Source organism: Callithrix jacchus, chromosome 7, assembly GCF_049354715.1.
Source record: "Callithrix jacchus isolate 240 chromosome 7, calJac240_pri, whole genome shotgun sequence".
Taxonomy (NCBI): Eukaryota; Metazoa; Chordata; class Mammalia; order Primates; family Cebidae; genus Callithrix; species Callithrix jacchus.
In genome coordinates this window covers 76,160,850-76,182,781 of record NC_133508.1, presented here as the reverse complement: position 1 = coordinate 76,182,781, position 21,932 = coordinate 76,160,850, and the positions used below count along the sequence as shown (strand labels likewise).

The 21,932-nt window shown below is 51.6% G+C and overlaps 1 protein-coding gene across 5 annotated transcripts; it reads left to right on the top strand.

Annotated features, from left to right (window-relative positions):
- Positions 1-1,603: 1,603 nt before the first annotated feature.
- HEYL (hes related family bHLH transcription factor with YRPW motif like) lies at positions 1,604-18,502 on the top strand. 5 transcript variants are annotated; one of them, XM_035250955.3, is made up of 5 exons: positions 1,604-1,705; positions 8,125-8,187; positions 9,523-9,606; positions 11,076-11,157; positions 14,779-18,502. In XM_035250955.3, the coding sequence occupies exons 2-5, from the start codon at positions 8,125-8,127 to the stop codon at positions 15,450-15,452; spliced, it is 903 nt and encodes a 300-aa protein (XP_035106846.1). In that variant the 5' UTR covers positions 1,604-1,705; the 3' UTR covers positions 15,453-18,502. The 5 variants fall into 5 exon arrangements, with proteins under 5 accessions (XP_035106846.1, XP_035106843.1, XP_035106845.1 ...); XM_035250952.3 differs by having other exon boundaries at positions 8,121-8,187; XM_035250954.3 differs by lacking the exon at positions 1,604-1,705 and adding an exon at positions 7,889-7,963.
- Positions 18,503-21,932: the final 3,430 nt, after the last annotated feature.

The following is a 21,932-nucleotide window of genomic DNA, read 5'->3' as shown; positions in this document are numbered from 1 at the left end:
TGATGATCCAAGACAGCTCACATGAAACGTCCACCACGGAGGTCCACCTTGACCTTCCCCTGCAAATCTGCTCCTCTTCCAATCTTTGCTATCTCAGCCAATTACATAGGGCAGATATCTGGGAGGCTTCCTTGACTTCCGTCTTTCCAGGGAATGCATAGTGCATGGATCGGGTGACTTCTCTGTTGGTTGAGGTTTCCACTGACTGTCATGTGCCCACAGAAGTGACGTGAGTGCTGAGGGCTTTTGGAATGAGAGTCCATGGTGGCGGCTGGGGCAACCACCAGGACTTCCTGGTACTGATTGCTCACGACAGTTGTGCCTGCCGGTAATGTATTTGTAAGTCTGTCCGTGTGTGTATGTTGCACCCCTGGCCACATGGTTGTGTCTGTGGATGTGTGTGGATGGAGACACAGGAACGTTCTTTCCCACCAAGTAATCCAGTGTCCCCCAGCAAGCAGGACTTGCTATGGGGACGGAAGCACAGTTATTCTCAGATGACCAACCCCATTCTCCTACTTGAAAGAGCGGCTTCCCTCAGGGCCCAACCTGGTGTTGGGTAAAAAGGAAAAGACTTCTCTTATGTCTAACCCAGCACACCAAGATCTCCTTTATCTCCTCTTCTCTGCCCAAGAAGTCCACCTCCAGGATGCTTCTTTTCATTGCAGCTTCCTTTCAAGCCTTGGGAGCTTCTCTGAGGTACTGGGCCCATGAGAATGACAGGTGAATCGGAGAACTTCCTCTGAGTGCCCCCGACTAAGGACAGGGCAGCTAGAGCCCTCCCTGAGTGAACAGTTTGGTGTATTGTCAGAAGCAGGGGCCCCAGGAAGAGAGGCTGGAGGGTGTCTTCCCACCTCCTCCCTCTCTGAGGCCCTGCCATAGCGTCTAGAAGGAGCCCTTTCCTGTCCTCCTGGCCACCCAGGACAACTCTAGTGCACTGGGAACTGATTCCCAGGGTCAACCCACTACTGCCACCTCGGCCAGAGCCCAGCTCAGATGCCGTGGCCACAACTTCAGCCGTCCCTTTTGGGGGTGACCGCCACCTCTCACAAAAGTGAGTGTCTTCCCCTTGCCCCCACCACACTATTCCACTTGTTTTGGGCCCCTATGGAGGAGTTGCTGGGGAATTTTTGTCAAGGATCAGGCCACAGCCACCTTGACTAACCTCGACAAACCGGATATGTTTGCTACCTCCAGAACCCCAGGAGGCAGGAGCACTCGGGGTTGACCCTTGCGGAATCCCGGGCATCGGAGGGGCGCCTCTACAGGCCGACAGCTCCCAGGAGACCCAGGGACAGACCGGGACTCCTGGCTTCCCAGCGGGGCCTCCCAGGGCACCTGCCCAAGGCCACCCAGCGCGCGGCAGCCGAGACAGTGGAGCAGAGCCGGACCTCCCAGCCGTCGGTGAAGGCGGCGACCGCCCAGGGCCTTCCCACGGCTCGGTGGCGCGTCACCGCGGGGGCGAGGGGGCGCCTGGGCGCCCCGGGCTGCGGCGCAGGAAAAGGCCCTGGGAAACGGCCTCGGCGGCGCCCCCCAGGAGGAGCCGGGGCGGGGCCGGGGCGGGGTCCGACTTCCTGACTGGGAGCCCAAGTCGCGGGGCTGAGACCAGGCAGCCTGCGTTCGCCATGAAACGACCCAAGGAGCCGAGCGGCTCGGAGTGCGAGTGCGACGGACCCGCCGACGTGGGCCAAGAGGGCGAGTTGAGGTAAGGGCGGGGATGCAGGGACTGAGCTCGCAGTGGGAGGGCAGGCGGGGTGGGGAGCAGGCCGACGGGCTCGCAGTTCAGGCTGGCCAGCCCCTCCAGCACCTCCCCGGCAGAGGCAGGTGAGCGCAGGGGTCGCAGGTGTTGGCGTGCAGGATGTGCGCGGGCCGTGCAGTTACACGCACGAGTGCCTGGATCCTGCACACTCTCGGTCGTGCAGGGCCGGGGATGCTGGAGGTAGAGGTCAGCTTGGGGGTCTGATGGCCAGTGGGTGATCATCTATTGTTGAAGTGGCCTAGGGGAGGCCATTGGCAAGGAGTTTTCCCTGGAGATCCTAGAAAACTCTCATAGACGGATGGTACCCCAGCCCCTGTCTGGAATCTGCTGACGATGTAGAGTAAACATTCTTTCCCAATTTTACCCTAGTTTGGATGCAGTTTTCATGTCCACAAAACAGTTCACAAAATATCTCAGGAAGAAGAAAATTTGTTCTCTTTTAAGTAAATTGGATCTTGGATTTAGGGTCTTAGTATTGAAGAAAATAAGAGACTTCAAGGGCCTAGCCTCTAATTCCAGTGCTCCTCCTGTGGTGACCCCCTGCTGCCAGTGTCTTTCGGCTCCTGGTAGATAGTCTGACCTGCTTCAAACCCGTTGAGCAAATTGCACTTGTGCAGTTCTGCTACCTCCCAGTTCTGTGAACTGCCTAAGTATCAGTTTCCTCATCTGTTAAATGAGCATGAATAATAGAACCAACTTCATAGAAGTATTGGAAAAACGAAATGAGGTAAAGTATGTCAAGGGCTTAGCACAGCACATGCTTAGGCACACACCATGTGATCCCCAGCACCCTGAAAGAGGTACAGGGCTGACTGGGAGTCTGCAGATCTGGGTCCCAGCCCCAAATCTGTCACCAACTCACTACGTGGTCTATGGGCCACTGGTTTCCCTGCCAAAGTCTATTCTGAGTCTGTTTCCTCATCAGTAAAATAAAGACAGTAGTGGGAAAGAAAGGAATACTTCATTTCTCCTGGCTCATCCAGACATGAGTCTCTAGAACAGAACTGGAGGGGAATTCAGTTAATTATTCATTTATTTGTTTGTTTTTTGAGACAAGGTCTCCCTCTGTTGCCATGCTGGAGCACAGTGGCATGATCATAGCTCATGGCAGCCTTGATCTGGGCTTAAGTGATCCTCCTGTTTTGGCCTCTCAAAGCATCAGGATTACAGGCATAAGCCAATGTGCTGGCCCCAGTTAATTCTTAGGATGTTTTTGAGGACATTTTGTAATTTTAGTGCTCTTCGGTTTTCTGAGATCCAGGGATCCTGCCACAGTCACAAATCTGAGGAAAATGCCGTAAAAGATATTCCTCTTGCATCCTGTACATTTGATTTTAGGGTATATAATACAATTTGCTATGCAACATATTAGCCTTTCCTAATTGTTTAGCAGAAACTGCTGTTTAGAGAAGCAGTTCTCTTAGCCTGTGCCTGTTGAGGGCCAGGAAAGGACACAGCATCATGTGGTGGTGGTGGAGTGGGGTCTCAAATTCAATGGCAGTGGGTCTTCATAGATCAGGGGCACAAAATTGATGCCAGAGAACCAGGCTGATCAGAGCTGGCTTCTGTCCTCCACGAGTCTGCAGCCCAGTCATTGACCTGCCAGGTCATACACACACCAGGGACAGGATGGAAAAGAGACAGACTGTGGGCTGTGAAGGCACCTAAGCAAGGAGAGGTCACTCTCAACCAAAGGTGTCAAGGAGGGAGTCTTGAAGATGGCATCTGGACAACAGCTCACATAGAGGCATAAAGGATCAGTGGGCAGTTTTTTCCTATACCTACAGCATTTCCTATATGTACAGAGCCCATTTTTAGACACTGTTCTCAGAGGAGCAGACCCCTCTGAAGAGAGAAAGCAGTTGGACATCTGGCAGAGGCTGACTTATAGACGCCCCTTTGTAGCACTCACCAAAGGGCCCTCCCCCCAGCAGACATCAATGCTTCAATTCAGGGAGCACTGAACGATGCCTGCTGTGGCCCAGACCCTGGGCTGGGCATAGGGGGCCCAGATGTATCCTGCTTAGCCTCTGCCCTCAGGGAACTCTCAGGGAAGAAGGGTTCATATACAAAGAAAGCAGATAAATACTGACAAGGGCCACAGAACGGAGGCAGCCAGCCTCTCAAGGTCAGGGGCAGGGCGCAAATACCCCACACTCAGAGACATAAGAATAACGAGCAGGGTGTGTTCCACCATCACTGTGGGCATCTGCCTGGTGGCACTCCTGCCACATCTGTGAAATTCACCCACAGAGCTCTCATCTGAACCTGGCCCCCTGATACATGATGAGTCCAAACTGAGAGTACTGCCTGTCCACTCCCTCTGCAAACATCTAATGAGCACCTACGACATGTCAGACACTGGATCAGGGTCCTGTTTCTGCACAATATAAGGTGGTGGCCTTGGAGGCAGATAGATCTGAGTCTGAATCTTACCTCTATTAACCTTGGCCGGTGACTGCAGTTTTCTCCCTTTCAAAATGGGAAAACATTAGCATTCCTGCCTCACAGGATAAGGTTTGATGAAGTAATGTACATAAAGTTACACAGCTCCCTGCTGTGGCACAAGGTAACTTCCAATAAATGTTGCTGTCAAAGCAGTCACCATCCAGTTGTGGGGGCAACATATTTATGAGACAGCAAGGTCTAATGAAAAGACCAGAAGTCTGAAGACTGGACTCACTGGAGTGATTCTTAACTCCAGTGTCTCTGTCACTCCACCTGTAAAATGATTATTTTTCCTAAATGTGAAAGGGCCTGAATAATACTGCACTCACAGGGTTACTGTGTAATAAATTAGACACATGGATGTGGAAGTGCAGCATAGAACAAAAAGTACTGGCTCCAAGATCCACATGATGGGATGATGAATATATGGGAGGCACTTGCAAGAGACTCAGATTAAAAGCCACTAGACCTGGCTGTATTTCTGAGTTTTCCTCTGATTTGTTGTGTGCCTGGGGAAGATCCCTTCCCCTCCGAGTTTCCTCATTTTACAAATGGACTCAGTTCTCTCTGAGATCCCTTCTTTCGGGACGTTGTGATTCTGCATTTGGCTGGCACGAAATGATTAGGGTCTTCTTCAAGGGTTCCATGGGGGAGTTCCCAGGGGAAGTCAGCACTGAGGGTGGTCAGGACCACCTGGAAAGCTACCCCCTATAAGAGATGGCCCCAGAATTCTGGCTAGGAGCCACTAGAGGCCTATGGAGCAGATCTTGATGGTCAACATATCTGCTCTGGGTTCATGAAAATCTGTGTCATTTTCAGATTCTCAGATGAGAAGCTCCTGCACCTCCTCCCACTGTCAGGGCCAGATTGCGGGCTGGAGGGGAGCTCTGGCTGGGCTCTTGGGGATTTTAAAAATAAGGAGACTGGAAGGCCGTTCAGACAGACAGGAAGTGGGAATTAGAAGCAAAACAATACTGAAGCGGAGCCAGAAGATGCAGATTCCCTGCTGGCTTTGCTCCTTAGAAGCTGGATAGGCTGGGCAAGCTGCTTTAGCTCCCTGAGGCTCAGCATCCTCATCTGTAAAATGGGCTTTTGTAAGGCTCAAAGGAGGGAAAGTCACATAATGTTTCCAAGAAAACTGTAACATGGGGTTTGCCTCTGAGATATGGGGAGAAGAGAAGGGAGAAATAATACAACAGAACAAACTGAACAGGAGACTGGAAAAGGGGATGGCAGCACTGCCTTGCCCTCAAATGGGTGCATCAGCCTCCAACAGATGGTCCCAGTGGAGGAATCAGGCTGAGAGGCAGTGACGTGCGCAAGGCTAACCCAACACCCAAAGAGGCGCTTTATCAAGCTGGTGGGAACAAAGGCCATGTTTCTTAGTGTGTCTCGGCTCTTGGGGCTTGTCCCCAGTGAACCAGTGGTGCTTTGTAAACAAGCTGCCCACAGATCTCAGGATCTGGCCATCGGAGCCCTGAACCTAGCTTGCTAGGCTCTCCCTCCCAGGAGCTATTTCAGGCCTCTTACCAGGTCTGCTTGTCCAGATGTTTGGGTGGGAGATATCGTTTTCCAGATGTGTCTGGACAAAGCCAGGGACATAGCAGTAGGATTTGACAAATGCTGTCTTGTCCCTTCTACAACCTTCTCTCTTTGAGCAGTTGATGAAAATGATACAAATTCAAATGCCAAAAGTGTAGTCACATAGGCTGGGACCCTTCTGGTAAGTCATATATGCCCCCATTCCACAAACGCCTAGGATGTAGATGTTATGGTGCTTATCTCTCTGTTCCCCAGTGATGCCAAGGACAAGGGTGAGAAAAGGAAGCTCTACCGTGAGTTCTGCCATATTCCAAGCCCTTGCTGAGTACTGAAGCTGCAATAGTGAATGTAACAGACATGGCTTATGGCCTCATGGAGCTTATGGATTTGTTGGAGAGAAAGACATCAATCAAATAACCATATAAATATAAAACAACAAACTGGCATAAACACTGTGAAAGTAGGGTGCTAGGAGAATATTAAGCCTGGGACACTAGTGGGAGGAGGAATGTCCGAAAAGGCTCCCTAAGGAGGCGCCATCTGAGTTGAGATCTGACAGACTGTAGAAGTTACTGGGCAAAGGAACTAAGGCTTGGGGTGATGGGTGGACCAGAGATGGTGGACCTAGGCTAGGGGACAGTACATGCAACTTCAGGAAGGAGTTAGTGTATTTGTAGGCTGGAGCATACAGAGGAAGAGAGTTAAGTCTAGTGGGGTTGCCAGGGGCCAGTTGGACCACCTGAAGGATGATGGCCTTGATCTTAAAAAACAATGGGTCCAGGTGCAGTGGCTCACACCTGTAATCCCAACAGTTTGGGAAGCTGAGGCAGGTGGATCACCTGAGGTTAGGAGTTTGAGACCAGCCTGGCCAACACGGTGAAACCCCGTCTCTACTAAAAATACAAAAAGTAGCCAGACGTGGTGGACACCTGTAATTCCAGCTATGTCGGAGGCTGAGGCAGGAGAATCACTTAAACCGGGTGGTGGAGATTGCAGTGAGCCAAATTCTCACCAGTGCACTCCAGCCTGGACAACAGAGCGAGACTACATCTCAAAGCAAACAAATAAAAATTGAGGAGCCACTGAGGAGTTTTAAGTGAGAGATAAGATCAGATTTAAATGATCACTCTGCCTGTAGTGTGGAGATAGGCTTGCAGAGAGTAAAACAGGGTGCAAAATGACCCAACAAGAGGCGCTTGCACTCATCCAGATGAAAGCTGATAGAGGTGCAGCATTGAGAGAAGTGGCGGAGAGGAAGAGGACAGACGTGAGATGTATTTTAGACATAGTGTGGGCAGGTTTTAATGAGGTAGGGGTGAGGAGGAGGAGGAATCAAAGACAGCATTAGCTTTCCACCCAGGGGCAGCAGGAGCGGGTGGGGATGAAGGCCAGCTTGCAGGTTCATGTTCAGATGTGTGGCCTTGTGTCTTCCGAAATGGCAGGGGAGTCACCTTGTTTGTTGTTTATTGGTGCAGTGTCTGCCCACTGGATCCGAGCTGAGGAAGGGCTGGGGTCTGGCTGAGTGCATCAGCACCCACCAGACCTGAATAGAGCCTTAGAAATGTTGGCCAAATGAATGATGCTTTAGTGGACCCAGCGAATCCTCACCTTCTAAGAGAGCTTCTGGAGCAGAAAACCTTAAGAAGGGTTAGCAGCTGGGCTGGAGATTATTTTGGTCAGAGTCTGGGCAGGAAAAGCCCTGGGGCTAAGCCTCTTCTCTGTAATGGGAGCTCCCGGGGTGTGAGCAACCACCCATCATTCAATCGATGCTGCAGAGGGAAGGCCCAGAGTGGGAGGAGAGGCCGAGGTTGGGGGGACCAGGCCTTCTAGGAGGCCAGAACAGTGTACCAGAGCATCCTAGAGGGGCCTGTGACCCAGATGCCGCCTCCCCCTCGCCCCCGGCCGCACTGCGTGGGAGGAGGTGGCAGCTGCAGGCCGGGCGGAGGGCGGGCGGCCGGCGCGCCCGGCCCGTGGGAAGCGGCGGCATCTGCTCTTTCCACGCTAGTTCCCAGCGGCTCCCTCTGAAACCCTACCCTCCCGGCCCGTCCCCGCCGCCGCCGGCCAGTGCCCTCACCCGCCCCGCCCCAGGGATCGGGTTGCAGGAGCCTGAGCTGCCGCGCTGCTGAGCGCTGTTCCCCCACCCCCGACGGCCGCCGCGAGGGGCCAGGGGCGAGGCGGAGCAGATCCCAACCAAAGACCCAGAGTGGGCCCAGAGTGCGTGAGAGGACTTGGCCCGGGTTGAAATGAGCAGGGGGAAAAGGGGAGAGCTTGCTCCTCCTGGGACCCTGCGGCTCCTCCTGGTCCCAGGTCCGCCCGGGCCAAGGAGACAGTCCCTCAACCCTGAAAAATCAGCTTTTCTCTTCCTTTCCAGCCAGATGGCCAGGCCGCTGTCCACCCCCAGCCCTTCGCAGATGCAAGCCAGGAAGAAACGCAGAGGGGTGAGTGTCCGTCTCATCTCAGCTTCTGAGTTGCCCTACAAAATGAATCCCCTGCAGTCTGGCAGGGAGAACCCTGGGCAGAAACTTCACTCTAAGCTAACTGCCTGGATTCAAATCCCGGCCCTGCCAGTAGTTATCAGGGTGATTCTGGGCAAGCCTCTTAACCTCTCTGGGCCTGATTTGCTCCTCTGTGTCACTGGAATAATGACAGGGCCCAGCTCAAAGGGCTGCTTTGCAGGTTAAGTGCATTAATGTAACACTCTGAACAATAGCAGACACACAATAGGCGGTTATGATTGTTGTTCCAGCCTGCCCACCATCCTATCTTCTGTCTCCTCTCTCAGTCCAGAACTTTCATCCCCTCCCAGTGTGCTGGGGTGGGGGAGGGGACAGCAGAAGGATCCCCTTGCTACTGCTGTCTGTCCCTTGTGTCCAGCCCCACTTTCCTCCCAGCATACAGCTGTGCTTCTGCACTGCCTGACAATCACTGACTGTAAGCCCTTAGGCCAACCACTTCTTTCCAGCCCTTATTTTCTTTATCTGTAAAATGGGTCATATCTGTCCTGCTCTTAGTGTTCTGCTACCAGTATTATGAGGGGAGAATGAGAGTGTGTGAATGGAAGGGCTCTGCAGCTGGAGAGAGCAACACCTTAGCTGGGTGTGGTGGCTCATGCCTGTAATCCTGGCACTTTGAGAGACTGAGGTGGGTGGATCACCTGAGGTCAGGAGTTCGAGACCAGCTTGACTCGTCTTTACTAAAAATACAAAAAAATAAAATTAGCGTCGTGATCACATGCCTATAATTCCAGCTACTCGGGAGGCTGAGGCAGGAGAATTGCTTGAATTCTGGAGGCAGAGGTTGCAGTGAGCCAGGATCGTGCCATTGCACTCCAGCCTGGGCAGTAAGAGCAAAACTCCGTCTCAAAAAGAGAGAGAGAGAGAGAGAAAGCAACACCTGAGACTCCTTAAACCACCTCATGACCTCGCAGATTACAAGGTCACCCTCCTGCTGACCCAGCAGGGACCTCCAGGGCCTGGTGTCCTCATTCTGATTGGCTGTGCCCTTCTGTACCAGTGGTTAAACATCTTGAGTATCACCCCTATAGACCAAGACAGGAGATCTGAGTTGTGCTCCCACCTCTGCACTTTCTTGTTGTGTGACCTTAAGCAAATTACTGTCCTTCTATGAGCCTTGGTTTTCTCCACCGTAAAGTAAGACTAGATTGATCTCCCTCACAAGAATACTGTGTGGGTAAATATGAGTTGATGTCTATCGAGGCACTTTAGAAACTGTGGTGACGCACCTGTGAATAACTTCTTGTCGTGACTGTTTAGATCATAGAGAAACGGCGTCGAGACCGCATCAACAGCAGCCTTTCTGAATTGCGACGCCTGGTCCCCACTGCCTTTGAGAAACAGGTATGTGACATTGCTGATTGTGCTAAAGGAAATACTGTGTGGGCGGCAGATAAGGTTCGTTTCTCATGGCATCTCTTGTTGATTGGTAGCGGCTGCCTGAGATGCTGTGGTCATTTACCAATATCTGCCACTGGCAGGGTATAAAGAATGGAAATTTACACTCAGGTGGCTTTATGTCCATCATCCCATTGAATTGACTCCTCCAAATGATCCTGAAAGGTAGGGATTATTATGCCCATAGCACAGGTAAGGAAACTGAAGCACAGAGAGGTGCAGTAACTTATCCCAGATCACACAGCTATTAAGTAGCAGCACGGGAGTGTGTGATTCTCAAGCCACCATCCCTCTGCACTACGGACATTTCCAGAGTGATTTGAAAGTGGAACAGGCTGCTCAGGGAGTGAGCACTCTGCCATCCATCGAGCATGTTAGGGTGGGGGAACTACAGTGAGGAATCAGACAGTGGACTCAGCCACAGAGATTCTCACCCTGTGCACCAAGGCATAGGTCACAGGTCCTCTGCCTTCCCTTATGCTGGTGAGAACAAGTTAGTCATTCCACAGATGTTCACTAAAACCACCACAGGACCAGCCATGAACTAGACCTAGTATCTGCCCTCAAGGGACTCCCATGGAGCGTCTGATCTTCAGACTTCACCTGGGAAGCTTAGGAAGCATTTCCTGAGAGAGAAAAGAGGAAGAGCAGGTGCTCTGGGGATAAGACAGTGAGCTGGATCTTAGGCACATTGAGTCTGAAGTTGGATTCCCAGAAGAGCTGGTTTAGGAGGCATTCTGAAGATGGTGGTTAAAACCATGGAGGTGACAAACCCCTGTGCCGGGAGCAGCAGAGTGCCAAGTGACACAGAAGGGACACTACTGTGTTAAGAGACAGGCAGAGCAGCCAGGTGCAGTGGCTCACACCTGTAATTCCAGCACTTTGGGAGGTCAAGGCGGGCGGATCACAAGGTCAGGAATTTGAGACTAGCCTAGCCAACATGGTGAAACCCCACGTCTACCAAAAATACAAAAAAATTAGCTGGACATAGTGGCGTGCACCTGTAATCCCAGCTACTCAGGAGGCTGAGGCAGGAGAATCACTGAACCCAGAAGTCATAGGTTGCTGTGAGCCAAGGTCAGGCCACTGCACTCTAGCCTGGGTGGCAGAGCAAGACTCCATCTGAGAGATAGAGAGAGAGAGAGAGAGAGAGAGAGAGAGAGAGAGAGAGACAGAGAGAGAGAGAGAGAGAGAGAACCGTGCAAGTCAAGGGAGTTGTGGTTTCAGGAAAGATGGCCGGCAGCCGTACAGAGGACAGGTGGTCTGGGAGGAGAACTGAAGAGAATGTTCTAGATTTGGAGAAGTTGGCCAAAGCAGGCAGCACTGCCCAATTGCAGGCAGCAGTGGAGTGGGAGGAAGGTGAGAAAATCAAGACACTGCTGGAGACTCCACCCTTCTGTCCTCTGTACCTGCAGGGCTCTTCCAAGCTAGAGAAAGCTGAGGTCTTGCAGATGACGGTGGATCACCTGAAAATGCTCCATGCCACTGGCGGGACAGGTACCCATGCTCTTCTCTTTCAGGAGTCATGCATACCACCAATATTTTGAGGCTGGGCCTTGGGGATACACTGGTGAGCAAAGTCCACTCCCAGGAGCTCAGTCAATAGAGGGAATATTTGCAAAGCTTTGCTCCCTCCTTTCAGCATCTCCCTCTCCACTTTCAGTGTCTCCATTTGTCCCAACCTTTTCCTCAATTCAACTCCCTTCAGTCTTAGATCTGGGAGGCACTTTCTTCTGTAACAGGCCGTTGCTATGGGTCCTACCCTTCCTCAACCCAGGGTCTCATTAAGGATTTGCCTGAATGAGCTAATTCTCCCTAGGATCCCAATCTGACCCCCTCGAACCCAGGGAGGAGCCTGGTATCCTACCCACTGGTCTAGCCTTCTGGGCTGTTGTGGGGTCTTTGGCCTGGGGTGACATATCATGTTCCCCGCAGGTCTCAGGATTGTAGGACACAAATGTAACTCATTTTGTTATTTTAAGCCCATCAGTTACAATAAAGTAATGGAACGGTGGCTTTAAAGACTCTTCCAGACAAACAGAAATTCATCTACTTAAAGCTTCTCAGTGTATTTGGTGATTTCAAAATTGGGAAACCCTGAAATCTCCACAGGCCTCGGCCACAAAGACCAAAGTCCCAGAGACCTAACTTTCTACTCCAGAAGAGGACAGTAGCATTTTAAGTGGCCTGTTCTGGTGCTTCCGAAGCCTCAGTGTATAGCATTGTCACCTCAGGGCAGGCAGAATCAGGAGTCATCCCCCAGAAATTCTGAGGCAGCCGGTCTAGACTGAAGTTTAGGAGTTTGCAAGTTTAATAAGCCACCCAATTATTCTGAGGCAGGTGACCCATTTGGGAACTTCTGCCAAAGAAATGCATTGCTAAGAGTGGAGACTTCTGTCTCTAATGAACCAATAGGGGAGATTCAAATTACATTTATGGTTATCCAATTAAAAGAAAAGTAGTGACTAATATGTGGGCAGCATTTGACAGTTTCCAAATGCTTTCGCTTGTGTTGTTTCGCTTGATTCTCACTAGAACCTGCAAGATGGGGGTTAGTGTTATCACCATTTTCTGAGTGTGAACTAATGGGAAGACAGAACTGTGGTTCACGGTATAGGCTTTGGATCTGAATCGGGCTCTACTGATTACTAGCTTTATGACCTTAGGCGAATGATTTAATCTCTCCCTTCCTCAGTTTCTTCATCTCTAAAATAGGAATAATGCGAGGTTTTTGTGAGGATTAAATTAGGTAACTTGATTACATGCTTAGCAAGAATTCAGTAAATGTTAGAAAAGAACAGCAAAGGCTGGGTGCAGTGGCTCACCCCTGTAATTCCAGCACTTTGGGAGGCTGAGGCGGGTGGGTCACCTGAGGTCAAGAGTTCGAGACCAACCTGGCTAACATGGTGAAACCCAATCTCTACTAAAAATACAAAAATTAGCCAGGCATGGTGGCAGATGCCCGTAATCCCAGCTACTTGGGAGGCTGAGGCAGGAGAATCACTTGAACCCAGGAGGCGGAAGTTGCAGTGAGCCAAGATTGTGCCACTGCATTCTAGTCTGGGTGACAGAGTGAGACCCCATCTCAAAAAAGAAGAGAAAAGAAAAGAGCAAACACAGAAAGGTGAAGGGATTTGCTTGAACTTACATGGCTAAGTGTATAGCAGAGTTGGGTCTCACTCACAAGTTGGCCTAGCTCCAAACATAGTCTCCAGCTGAGCTGTCCCTCTGTGGGGGCCATGAACCAAAAACCAGGTATTTGCTGCCATAGTCATGATGCCAGTGCTCGCTGAGGTGGTTCTGTCTGTCTTTGCCCAGAATGTGGTCAAGAGAAGAACAAGCCTGGAGAGGCAGTGAGGATGTGAACACCTGTGTAGGAAGTTCACCTGGTTATCCATCAAAGAGAGGGTGCTGGCCGGGTGCAGTGGCTCATGCCTGTAATCCCAGCACTTTGAGAGGCCAAGACGGGTGGATCACAAGGTCAAGAGATTGAGACCATCCTGGCCAATATGGTGAAACCCCGTCTCTACTAAAAACACAAAAATTAGCTGGACATGGTGGTACGTGCCTGTAGTCCCAGCTATTCAGGAGGCTGAGGCAGGAGAATTGCTTGAACCCGGGACACAGAAGTTGCAGTGATCCGAGATGGTGCCACTGCACTGCAGCCTGGGTGACAGAGCGAGATTCCATCTCAAAAAAAAAAAAAAGGGCCGGGCACAGTGGCTCACGCCTGTAATCCTAGCACTTTGGGAGTCTGAGGCGGGCGGATCACCTGAGGTCAGGAGTTTGAGACCAGCCTGACCAACATGGAGAAACCCCGTCTCAACGAAAAAAACACAAAAATTAGCCGGGCGTGGTGATGCATGCCTGTAATCCCAGCTACTCGGGAGGCTGAGGCAGGAGAATCACTTGAATCTAGGAGGCAGAGGTTGGGGTGAGCCAAGATTGTGCCATTGCACTTCAACCTGGGCCATAAAAATGAAACTCCATCTCAAAAAGAAAAAAAAAAAGAGAGAGAGAGAGAGGGCCCCTAGCCTGATGACAGCTGCTGAGGATCACAGTGGGGTCTTGCTTTCAAGATTGCCTTTTTAGCCAAGGGACCAACTCAGATGCTAACAGGGGCCAAGGCAGTAATATAAGTGATAGCTAACTGTTTTTTATTCAGCATTTTCTGTGCACTATTTTTTTTTTTTTTTTTTTTTTTTGAGATGGAGTCTCACTCTGTAGCCCAGGCTGGAGTGCAGTGGCGCGATCTTGGCTCACTGCAGCCTCCACCTCCCAGGTCCTGGCTCAAGCAGTTATCCTACCTCAATCTCCCAAGTAGCTGGGATTACAGGCATGAGCCACCATGCCCAGCTGATTTTTGTGTCTTTTTCAGTAGAGACCAGGTTTCACCATGTTGGCCAGGCTGGTCTTGAACTCCACCCGTCTTGGCCTCCCAAAGTGCTGGGATTATGGCATGAACCACCGCGCCCAGCCTCTGTGCACTATTTTAATTTCACCCTCACAACTCTGTACAGCAGGCACTGCTAGATCCCCATTTGACAGCTAAGGAAATTGAGGCACAGAGAGATAAAGAGACTTGTTCACAATCAGGCAGCTAGTTAAGAGCCAGGATTTGAACCCAGCTCTGCTGGCCTCAGACAACCTCACACTTCACTGCTACACTACACCACCTTCTCAAGGGGCCTCCCCACTCTGATGGCTGCCACCTCCCTTCCTGGGCATCTGCCCCTCTCGGCAGGCAGGGTTGTTCTATACCTCCAAGTGCACAACTTTTCATATCTGTCAAGTGTCTGCTTAAATGAAGTTATCGTGGCCACAAAGTTTTTTCTTTGCATTAATTATGAATTGTGATGAAAGCAATATTTTACATTTTATAATGCATCATAGTTTAGTAAATTCATTTGATCATTATAACCCACCACCCTCCATCCCAGGCAGGGATTTTTGTTCTCACTCTGCAGATGCAGAGATGGGCTCAGAGAGGCAAGGTGACATGATCAGGGCTGCCCAGGGAGCTAGTGAAGGAGGCAGGTCCAGAACTCAGTCAGACCCAGGCTCCATGCTTCCCCCCACACCTGCCATGACCTCCCTTCATCATGCCTCCCTTTGCAGGATTCTTTGATGCCCGAGCCTTGGCAGTTGACTTCCGGAGCATTGGTTTTCGGGAGTGCCTCACCGAGGTCATCAGATACCTAGGGGTCCTGGAAGGGCCCAGCAGCCGTGCAGACCCTGTCCGAATTCGCCTTCTCTCCCACCTCAACAGCTACGCAGCTGAGATGGAGCCTTCACCCACACCCACTGGCCCCCTGGCCTTCCCTGCCTGGCCCTGGTCTTTCTTCCATAGCTGCCCGGGGCTGCCAGCCCTGAGCAACCAGCTCACCATCCTGGGAAGAGTGCCTGGTCCTGTTCTCCCCGGTGCCTCCTCTCCTGCTTACCCCATCCCAGCCCTCCGAACCGCTCCCATTCGCAGAGCCACGGGCATCATCCTGCCAGCCCGGAGGAATTTGCTGCCCAGTCGAGGGGCATCTTCCACCCGGAGGGCCCGCCCCCTAGAGAGGCCAGCGGCCCCTGTACCTGTGGCCCCCAGCAGCAGGGCTGCCAGGAGCAGCCACATCACTCCCCTCCTGCGGTCTTCCTCCCCCACACCCTCTGGTCCTGCAGGGTCTGCTGCCTATGTGGCTGTTCCCACCCCCAACTCATCCTCCCCAGGGCCAGCTGGGAGGCCAGCAGGAGCCATGCTGTACCACTCCTGGGTCTCTGAAATCACTGAAGTCGGGGCTTTCTGAGCTGCCCCCTCACCATCCCGCCCCCAGGAATGAGGAAGGTTCTTTTACCAGGGGCTCAAAAAAAGGCACTGCCTTTTCTCCTTTGCTTCCTGGACTGGCTTATATGTGAAGGCACCTTCTCCAGCCACCAGAGGCCTCTCCTCGTCCAGCCCATCTCCTCCTCACTGGCTATCCCAGCTTATCCACCCAGCTCTGGAGCTATTCTGGTCTCAGAGGTTTGCTTCCATTTCTCACCTGCACAGATGAGTCCTGGGAGAGTCAGCTGCGACCAGACCCCGTCTCCTGCCCAGCACAGAGCGGCAGCAGGCATGAAGCTTGGGTCTGGGGAAAAGCTTTAACCAGGGCCCAAGGCAGGCTGTTCCTTGGAAGGGTAAGACCCCAGTCAGGAGCAATGACTGGCTTCAGCCTTCCCAGGCCAGGAGGCTGGAACCTAGTGTCTGCCTTGCTTCCTGGAGATAGTGACTGAGCAAGAGCCACAAAGAGGTCTTGGAACCCTGTCTGCCCCAGCCCACCTGTCTTTGGCCCACACCATCACACTGAAACACAGGACAGACCCTTTCTCCACTACAGCCAAGGCCTGGAGACTGGGGGCCCAGCAGAGCCTGCTCCCACCCTACTCCTAGCAGCAGACACCCACCCTCGCACTGACTAACAGGTCCCTGCACACAGCTGGCCTGATAAACCCGCCTGGGAGGTTTCTAGGCAGCCACAAAACTCTGTGACAGGGTGTCCTCACACCAGGCCTTGGACAGCTCTCCCAGACAGGAGCCAGGGTTGAGCAATGGAGAGAGCCCAGCTCCCCCATGTCCTGCAGTCGCCATCCTCCAGGCGCACGGTCCCTCCCCACTCAGTACACAGTGCAGAGGGGCCATGGCCCCATGTGATGGCGCCCAGAGAGGAACCTCTTGGGATTCAGCACGAGACGTCTGTGCTGCCTGGTTTGCATCCGGCTCACAGAGCCCAGACTGCTGGAACAGCCAAGGGCTGTCAGGCTGGACAAAAATAGCTCCGAGGAGGGGCAAGAGAAAGGATGATTCGAGGCTGTTCGGCCCTTCAAGGTCATGCAGTGGGTTGAGGGCCTGAGATTCTGTTCACCAGGACTCACAGAGCTGGCTCTGCTCAGAGGCCATTTCATCCCCCAGCTCCACCCCAGGCCACTTTCTCTAACTGAGGAAACAAGTGGTCCAGCGATCGTTCCCAGCAGAACAGCAGAGACTGGACCAACATCCAGTGGGACCAGTGTTGCCATACCAATGGGTAAAATGCAGAAACTCTTCTGTACTCATTGGTAAATATCTACTCCCCCGAGTGACTCCAAGTACCCCTCCACCGCCTGGCACTTCTCCCAGGACTCCCATGATCTGGTTAATGCCTGGCAGAGCCAAGGCTGTGGAGTCCCAGAGGCAACAATTCACTGGTGCTCATTCCACACTGGTTAAATACTTCAGCCATCACCCCTGGGAAGATTCTCCCACCTCCTCCCGTTGATGGAACCACCCTCCCCAGAGGCTGCATTGAGGAAACTCCATGGACTGAAAAGTAGAGTTTGCAGAAACCCTGGGGAAAAGAGCCCTTTCAAAGAAGTGGATAAGAGGGAGGAGATCATCTGAGTGACCCAGAAAGCTCTTTTCAAAAGACAAATTCCTTAAGGAGAGCTATAGAGGAAAGCATCTCTTTCATTTTTAGTGTGAGCTGCTTCCATTAGACTGCTATCCTTCTAATGTGCAGGACCCATCTGAGATGTGCAGGAGTGAGGAGGGGGCATCATTTTAGAGAGTGGGTCATTGGCAGGGAGTGCTCCTGAGGGAGGCAGAGGGGAGACTGAGGTAGAAAGAAGACAGGACTCACACATGCTCCCAGGAGTGGGGACAGGGACAGAGGAGGGGACAGAGGCAAAGGCCAGTTTCCCCTTTATCATGAAGGGGTCCACTCGGGACAGGAACAAGGACAATTCCTCCTCTTCCTCCTCTCCTGCTGCTCCCAGGATACCAGGTCAGTGATGCAGTCCTGCAGTTTGGCAACTTCCCAGCCTGAGAATCCCTAGTGGGGCTGTGGGAAACACATTTCCATGTTGCAAGTATGCAGCTCCAAAGAATCTGTGATGCCATTGCAATGAGGTGGGAATTACCCAGTTCTTTCGGCATCTTGGTTGAACTTGCTTTTGTTGTCCCTGGGATACTGCAGAGGGAAAGGTGACTGTGATCAGATTCCATGATCAAGGACTTGCATCTTCTGTTTCTATCCCTAAGCTTTCCTGAGGTCTCCAACTCCTACCCCATTGTAGGGGTTGTTGCGGACATCCAATAAAGATTTTTTTTTTAGTGCTTCTGGAAACTTCCAGCAGATTCTACGTCTAAACTATCTCTGGAGTCTGTCCACTTCTATCTGCACCCACGGCCACCCTAGCCCAGTCACCTCAGCTCCCCCAGATCACTGCCCTGGCCTCAGAAAGCTCTTCCCTCTTGCGGTGTCAATCAGTTCTCAGCAGCACCAGAGAGCACTTGAAAGCACAGGTCACATCATGTCTCTGGTTTGAAAACCTCCTTCTGTTGCCCTGTTACTCTAAAGGTTTTCCTCTTTTGGTCCCAATCTCACTTTCAGCCTCATTTCCTGCCAGTCCCAGACTTGCTCCCTAAGCCTCTGCCACCCAGCCTTCCTTCATTTCCTCAACATTCCAACCTCATTCTCACCTCCAGCACTTTGCATATGCTGTTCCTTTTGCCAAGAATTCTCTTCCCCTACCCTGTGTATGGCTGAGTTCTTCAGATCCTCAGGCCATAGCTTCAAAGTTGCCTCTTCAGAGGGGCCTTCCTTGACTACCACATTTGAGGAGTTCATCTATCACAAGGCCCCTCTTGTTTCCCTTCATGGGGAATTTGCCACTGCATATCCATTTGTGTATTTACTTGTGGGTTGACTATCCCTCCCACTCAAGTGTAAGCCCACAAGGCCAGGGGCCATGCCTGGTTTGCTCTCCACTCTGTACTCAGCATCGAGCACAGGGCCTGGCCCATAGTTGGCGTTCAATAAATACTTGTGAAAGAAGTGAACTGAGAAGGTGAGAAATCTTCTGGATTCATGCTGTCGGTGGTCTGGGCCCCTCTAGGGGTGAATCCCCTGCTGGATGACTTTGCAGGGAGGCTGCAGAGCAGAGTGAGAGCCACGGCCACGGGACTGGAAGGTCTGGGAAGTGGCCAGGAGGCCCTGGCCAAAGGCAAGTGCGAGTGTCCACTCTGAGTGCACACTGACAGCTGGGAGCAGGCAGGCTGTCCTGCCAGCAGGCATTGTTCTCCACCCTTGGCTTGGCTCTCTGATGGATTCAGCTCCCAACAGATCCAACAAACACAGAGGTCTGCTCCATGCCAGCCAGGCACAGCGGGGCCGGAGCTGGGAAAGACATAGGCACTCTGAGTAGGGGGTACACCCTCCAGTGAGATGATAGTTTGGTGAGATGAGAGTAAGGAGGTTTGTTGGAAGGGCTGAGGGGTGCAGAGTTGGGGTATGTGGCCCTGCCTAGGGTGTCAAAGGGGAAGCCTTCCAAGAGGAGGAGGAAGGGAAGTATTCTACATGCAAAGACCTGGATAATTCATCAAGCAGAGCTGTAGAAGTTGGCTCTGAGTTGAGCATGGGCCCTCGGTGACAGGGTGAGAGGTGGGCTAGCCTGGGCACTGAAGCCAGACTTTTTATTAATGCTTTGTAGTCTTAAGCAAGTTACTGAACCTCCCTTATTCTCAACTTTCTCATCAATTTAGTAGGGAAGATGCAGTAATGGCTACTGTTGACTGAGTGATAGCTGTGTACCAGACACCATACCCAATGCTTTTCTTGGAATGTCCCATTATACAGATGAGGAAACTGAGCTAAGACATCGTCTCCTAAGGTTAGGTGGTAACTGAATGAGCTAACACACGTAAGGCCCTCAATAGAAGGCTATATGAAGGTTCATATATGAGTTATATGAACCACTCCACCCATCTTAGCCATTAGTGTCATTGATGAGAGGAGGCTGGATCCAAACTGTGAAAGGCCGGGAGCATCAAGGAGAGTCCGGGCATCAGCCTATAGGCATGAGAGCCCTGGAAGATTTTGCCAAGTGAATGCCAAGGTGGGACCTTGTTTAAGAAACTTGGCCTGGCGCAGTGGCTTACACCTGTAGATCAAAGGCTCAGAAATGTTCACTGTTATTAATGGGATCAGCTGGGCCAGGAGTGGTGGCTCACACCTGTAATACCAGCACTTTGGGAGGCCAAGGCAGGAGGATCACCTGAGGTCAGGAGCTTGAGACCAGCCTAGTCAATGTAGTGAAACCCAGTCTGTACTAAAAATACAAAATTAGGTGGGTGTGGTTGTGCACGCCTGTAATCCCAGATACTCAGGAGGCTGAGACAGGAGCATCACTTGAACCCAGGAGGCAGAGATTGCAGTGAGACGAGATTGCACCACTGCACTCCAGCCTGGGAGACAGCTAAGACCCCATCTCAGAAAAAAAAAAGAAACTTGCACTTGGGGTGGTGTGGGGTGACTGGGAAGGAGGAGTGTTTAGACTCAACTCCACCTATTCATTGGCAACACTTAGATGCTCTTTAAAAATATCCATGCCCAGGCCTCAGAGAGTATGATTTACCTTGGTCTGGGGTGGGGCCCAGGTACCTTATCAGGAGGTAGGAAGAAGGGTTGGGATTTCTTTCCAAGCTGAGGTAGACTGGCATGCAGTAAGTGACTGGACTCCAACCTGTAGACCTGGAAAAGGCTGATGCTTTCTGAAGAGCAAAGCAGGAATCGATTTCCACAAGGACCTCTCTGTCCCCTGACCCCTCTCCTAGTGCCTGGCTCATAGTAGGTGACTAAGAAACATTTGGTGTGCTGAAGGCCTTAGGAACTTGTAATTTATTTACACTGAATATTTATGACTTTGTGGAAAACTCAAGACATTAGCCTCCTTCCCTCCTTCTTGGGGAGAGAGGGTAGGAAAAATCAGGTCTGAATAGCAGCTGATCCCACTTTTTTTTTTTTTTTGAGACTGAGTCTCACTCTGTCACCCAGGCTGGAGTGCAGTGACATGATCTCGGCTCACTGCAACTTCTGCCTCCCAGGTTCAAGTGATTCTCCTGCCTCATGGGGTTTTACCATGTCGATCAGGCTGGTCTCAAACTCCTGACCTCATGATCCTCCCACCTTGGCCTCCCAAAGTGCTGGGATTCCTGTGGTCATGCCTCTACCAGGCTCTCTTGCCCTTACTGCTGGCTTGAACTTGTGGACACCTAGCTTCGGCCTTGGAGGCACAAGCTGATCCCATTAATAACAGTAACCATTTGTGAGCCTTTGATCTACACTGTCTCAAATAATTCTCACATAGCTCTGTGAGTAACTACCACTATCGTCCCCATTTTACAGAAGAGGAAACAGACTCAATTTGTTAGTGAAAGTGCCCAAAGTTCACAACGCTAATAAATATTCCAGCCACAATTAAGACGTAGGCCTGTCTGATTCAGTCTTAGCCAATACAGGACACTGCTTCTTTCCCAGGCTTCCCCTTGGGATGCAATCCCAGTGATGTTCCGCAGGCCTGGTGGCTGGACTGCTGTGTTAACCTGGAAAGCCTTTGGTTCTCTTCTCCCCTGTGCTTAATAAGGGTAAGGCTCGGCCTCTATAACAAAGAGGCCTGGCAATCACTCTGTGGATGAAAGAAGATGGAAGTTTATTTTGTACCTGCCTGGTGAACCATAGTCATTTTTTTTTATTTTTGGTTTTATTTATTTACTTATTTTTGAGACAGAATCTCGCTTTGTTGCCCATGCTGGAGTACAGTGTCTGGATCCTGGTTCACTGCAGCCTCCACCTCCCAGGCCCACATGATCCATCAGCCTCCCAAGTAGCTAGGACCACAGGTGTGTACCACCACACCTGGCTACTTTGTTAATTTTTGTAGAGACAAGGTCTCCCCATGTTGCCGAGACTGGTCTTAAACTCCTAGACTCAAATTATGTTCCCACCTTGGCTTCCCAAAGTGAGGGGCTTACAGGCGTGAGCCACCGCACCCAGCCTTGACCACAGTCCTAAAGACCCGGAAGGCGGACATCTCCCTCCAGGCATGTTTCACTGGTGAGAACTTAGCTGGCTGCATCCAACTACAAAGGAGGCTGGAAATGCATTTGAGCCTGTTCTTTGAAATACACATGAATGGATATTAGCAGATCGTCTCCCTCCCCTCACCCTTACCTCATGCCTTGAAGAGTGAGAGAAATGAGGGAATCAAGGACATCAGAAGCTACTCACTGGAGTGTGTGTGTGTGTGCGTGTGTGTGTTTTGATCTGGAGGTCAGTTTACTCTGAGCCTGAAGAACCAGGTCTAGAGGTACCACCTGCCACTCTGATCCCACAGGGGTGGGTTGGATGTCTCCAATGGAGCATTGTCTGTACTGGGCTCACTTCCCCAGAGAACTCCCCCAGAAAACCTAGTGTAGGGCAAGGAGGTTTGTT

What these genes read in the sequence shown, in the direction of transcription:
- HEYL (XM_035250951.3), top strand. Translation starts at nt 7,993, where the DNA reads ATGAGCAGGGGGAAAAGGGGAGAGCTTGCTCCTCCTGGGACCCTGCGG. An exon ending in CCAGGAAGAAACGCAGAGGG is followed by an intron (nt 8,188 to 9,522) that starts GTGAGTGTCCGT and finishes GTGACTGTTTAG; the next exon opens with ATCATAGAGAAACGGCGTCG. An exon ending in CCATGCCACTGGCGGGACAG is followed by an intron (nt 11,158 to 14,778) that starts GTACCCATGCTC and finishes CTCCCTTTGCAG; the next exon opens with GATTCTTTGATGCCCGAGCC.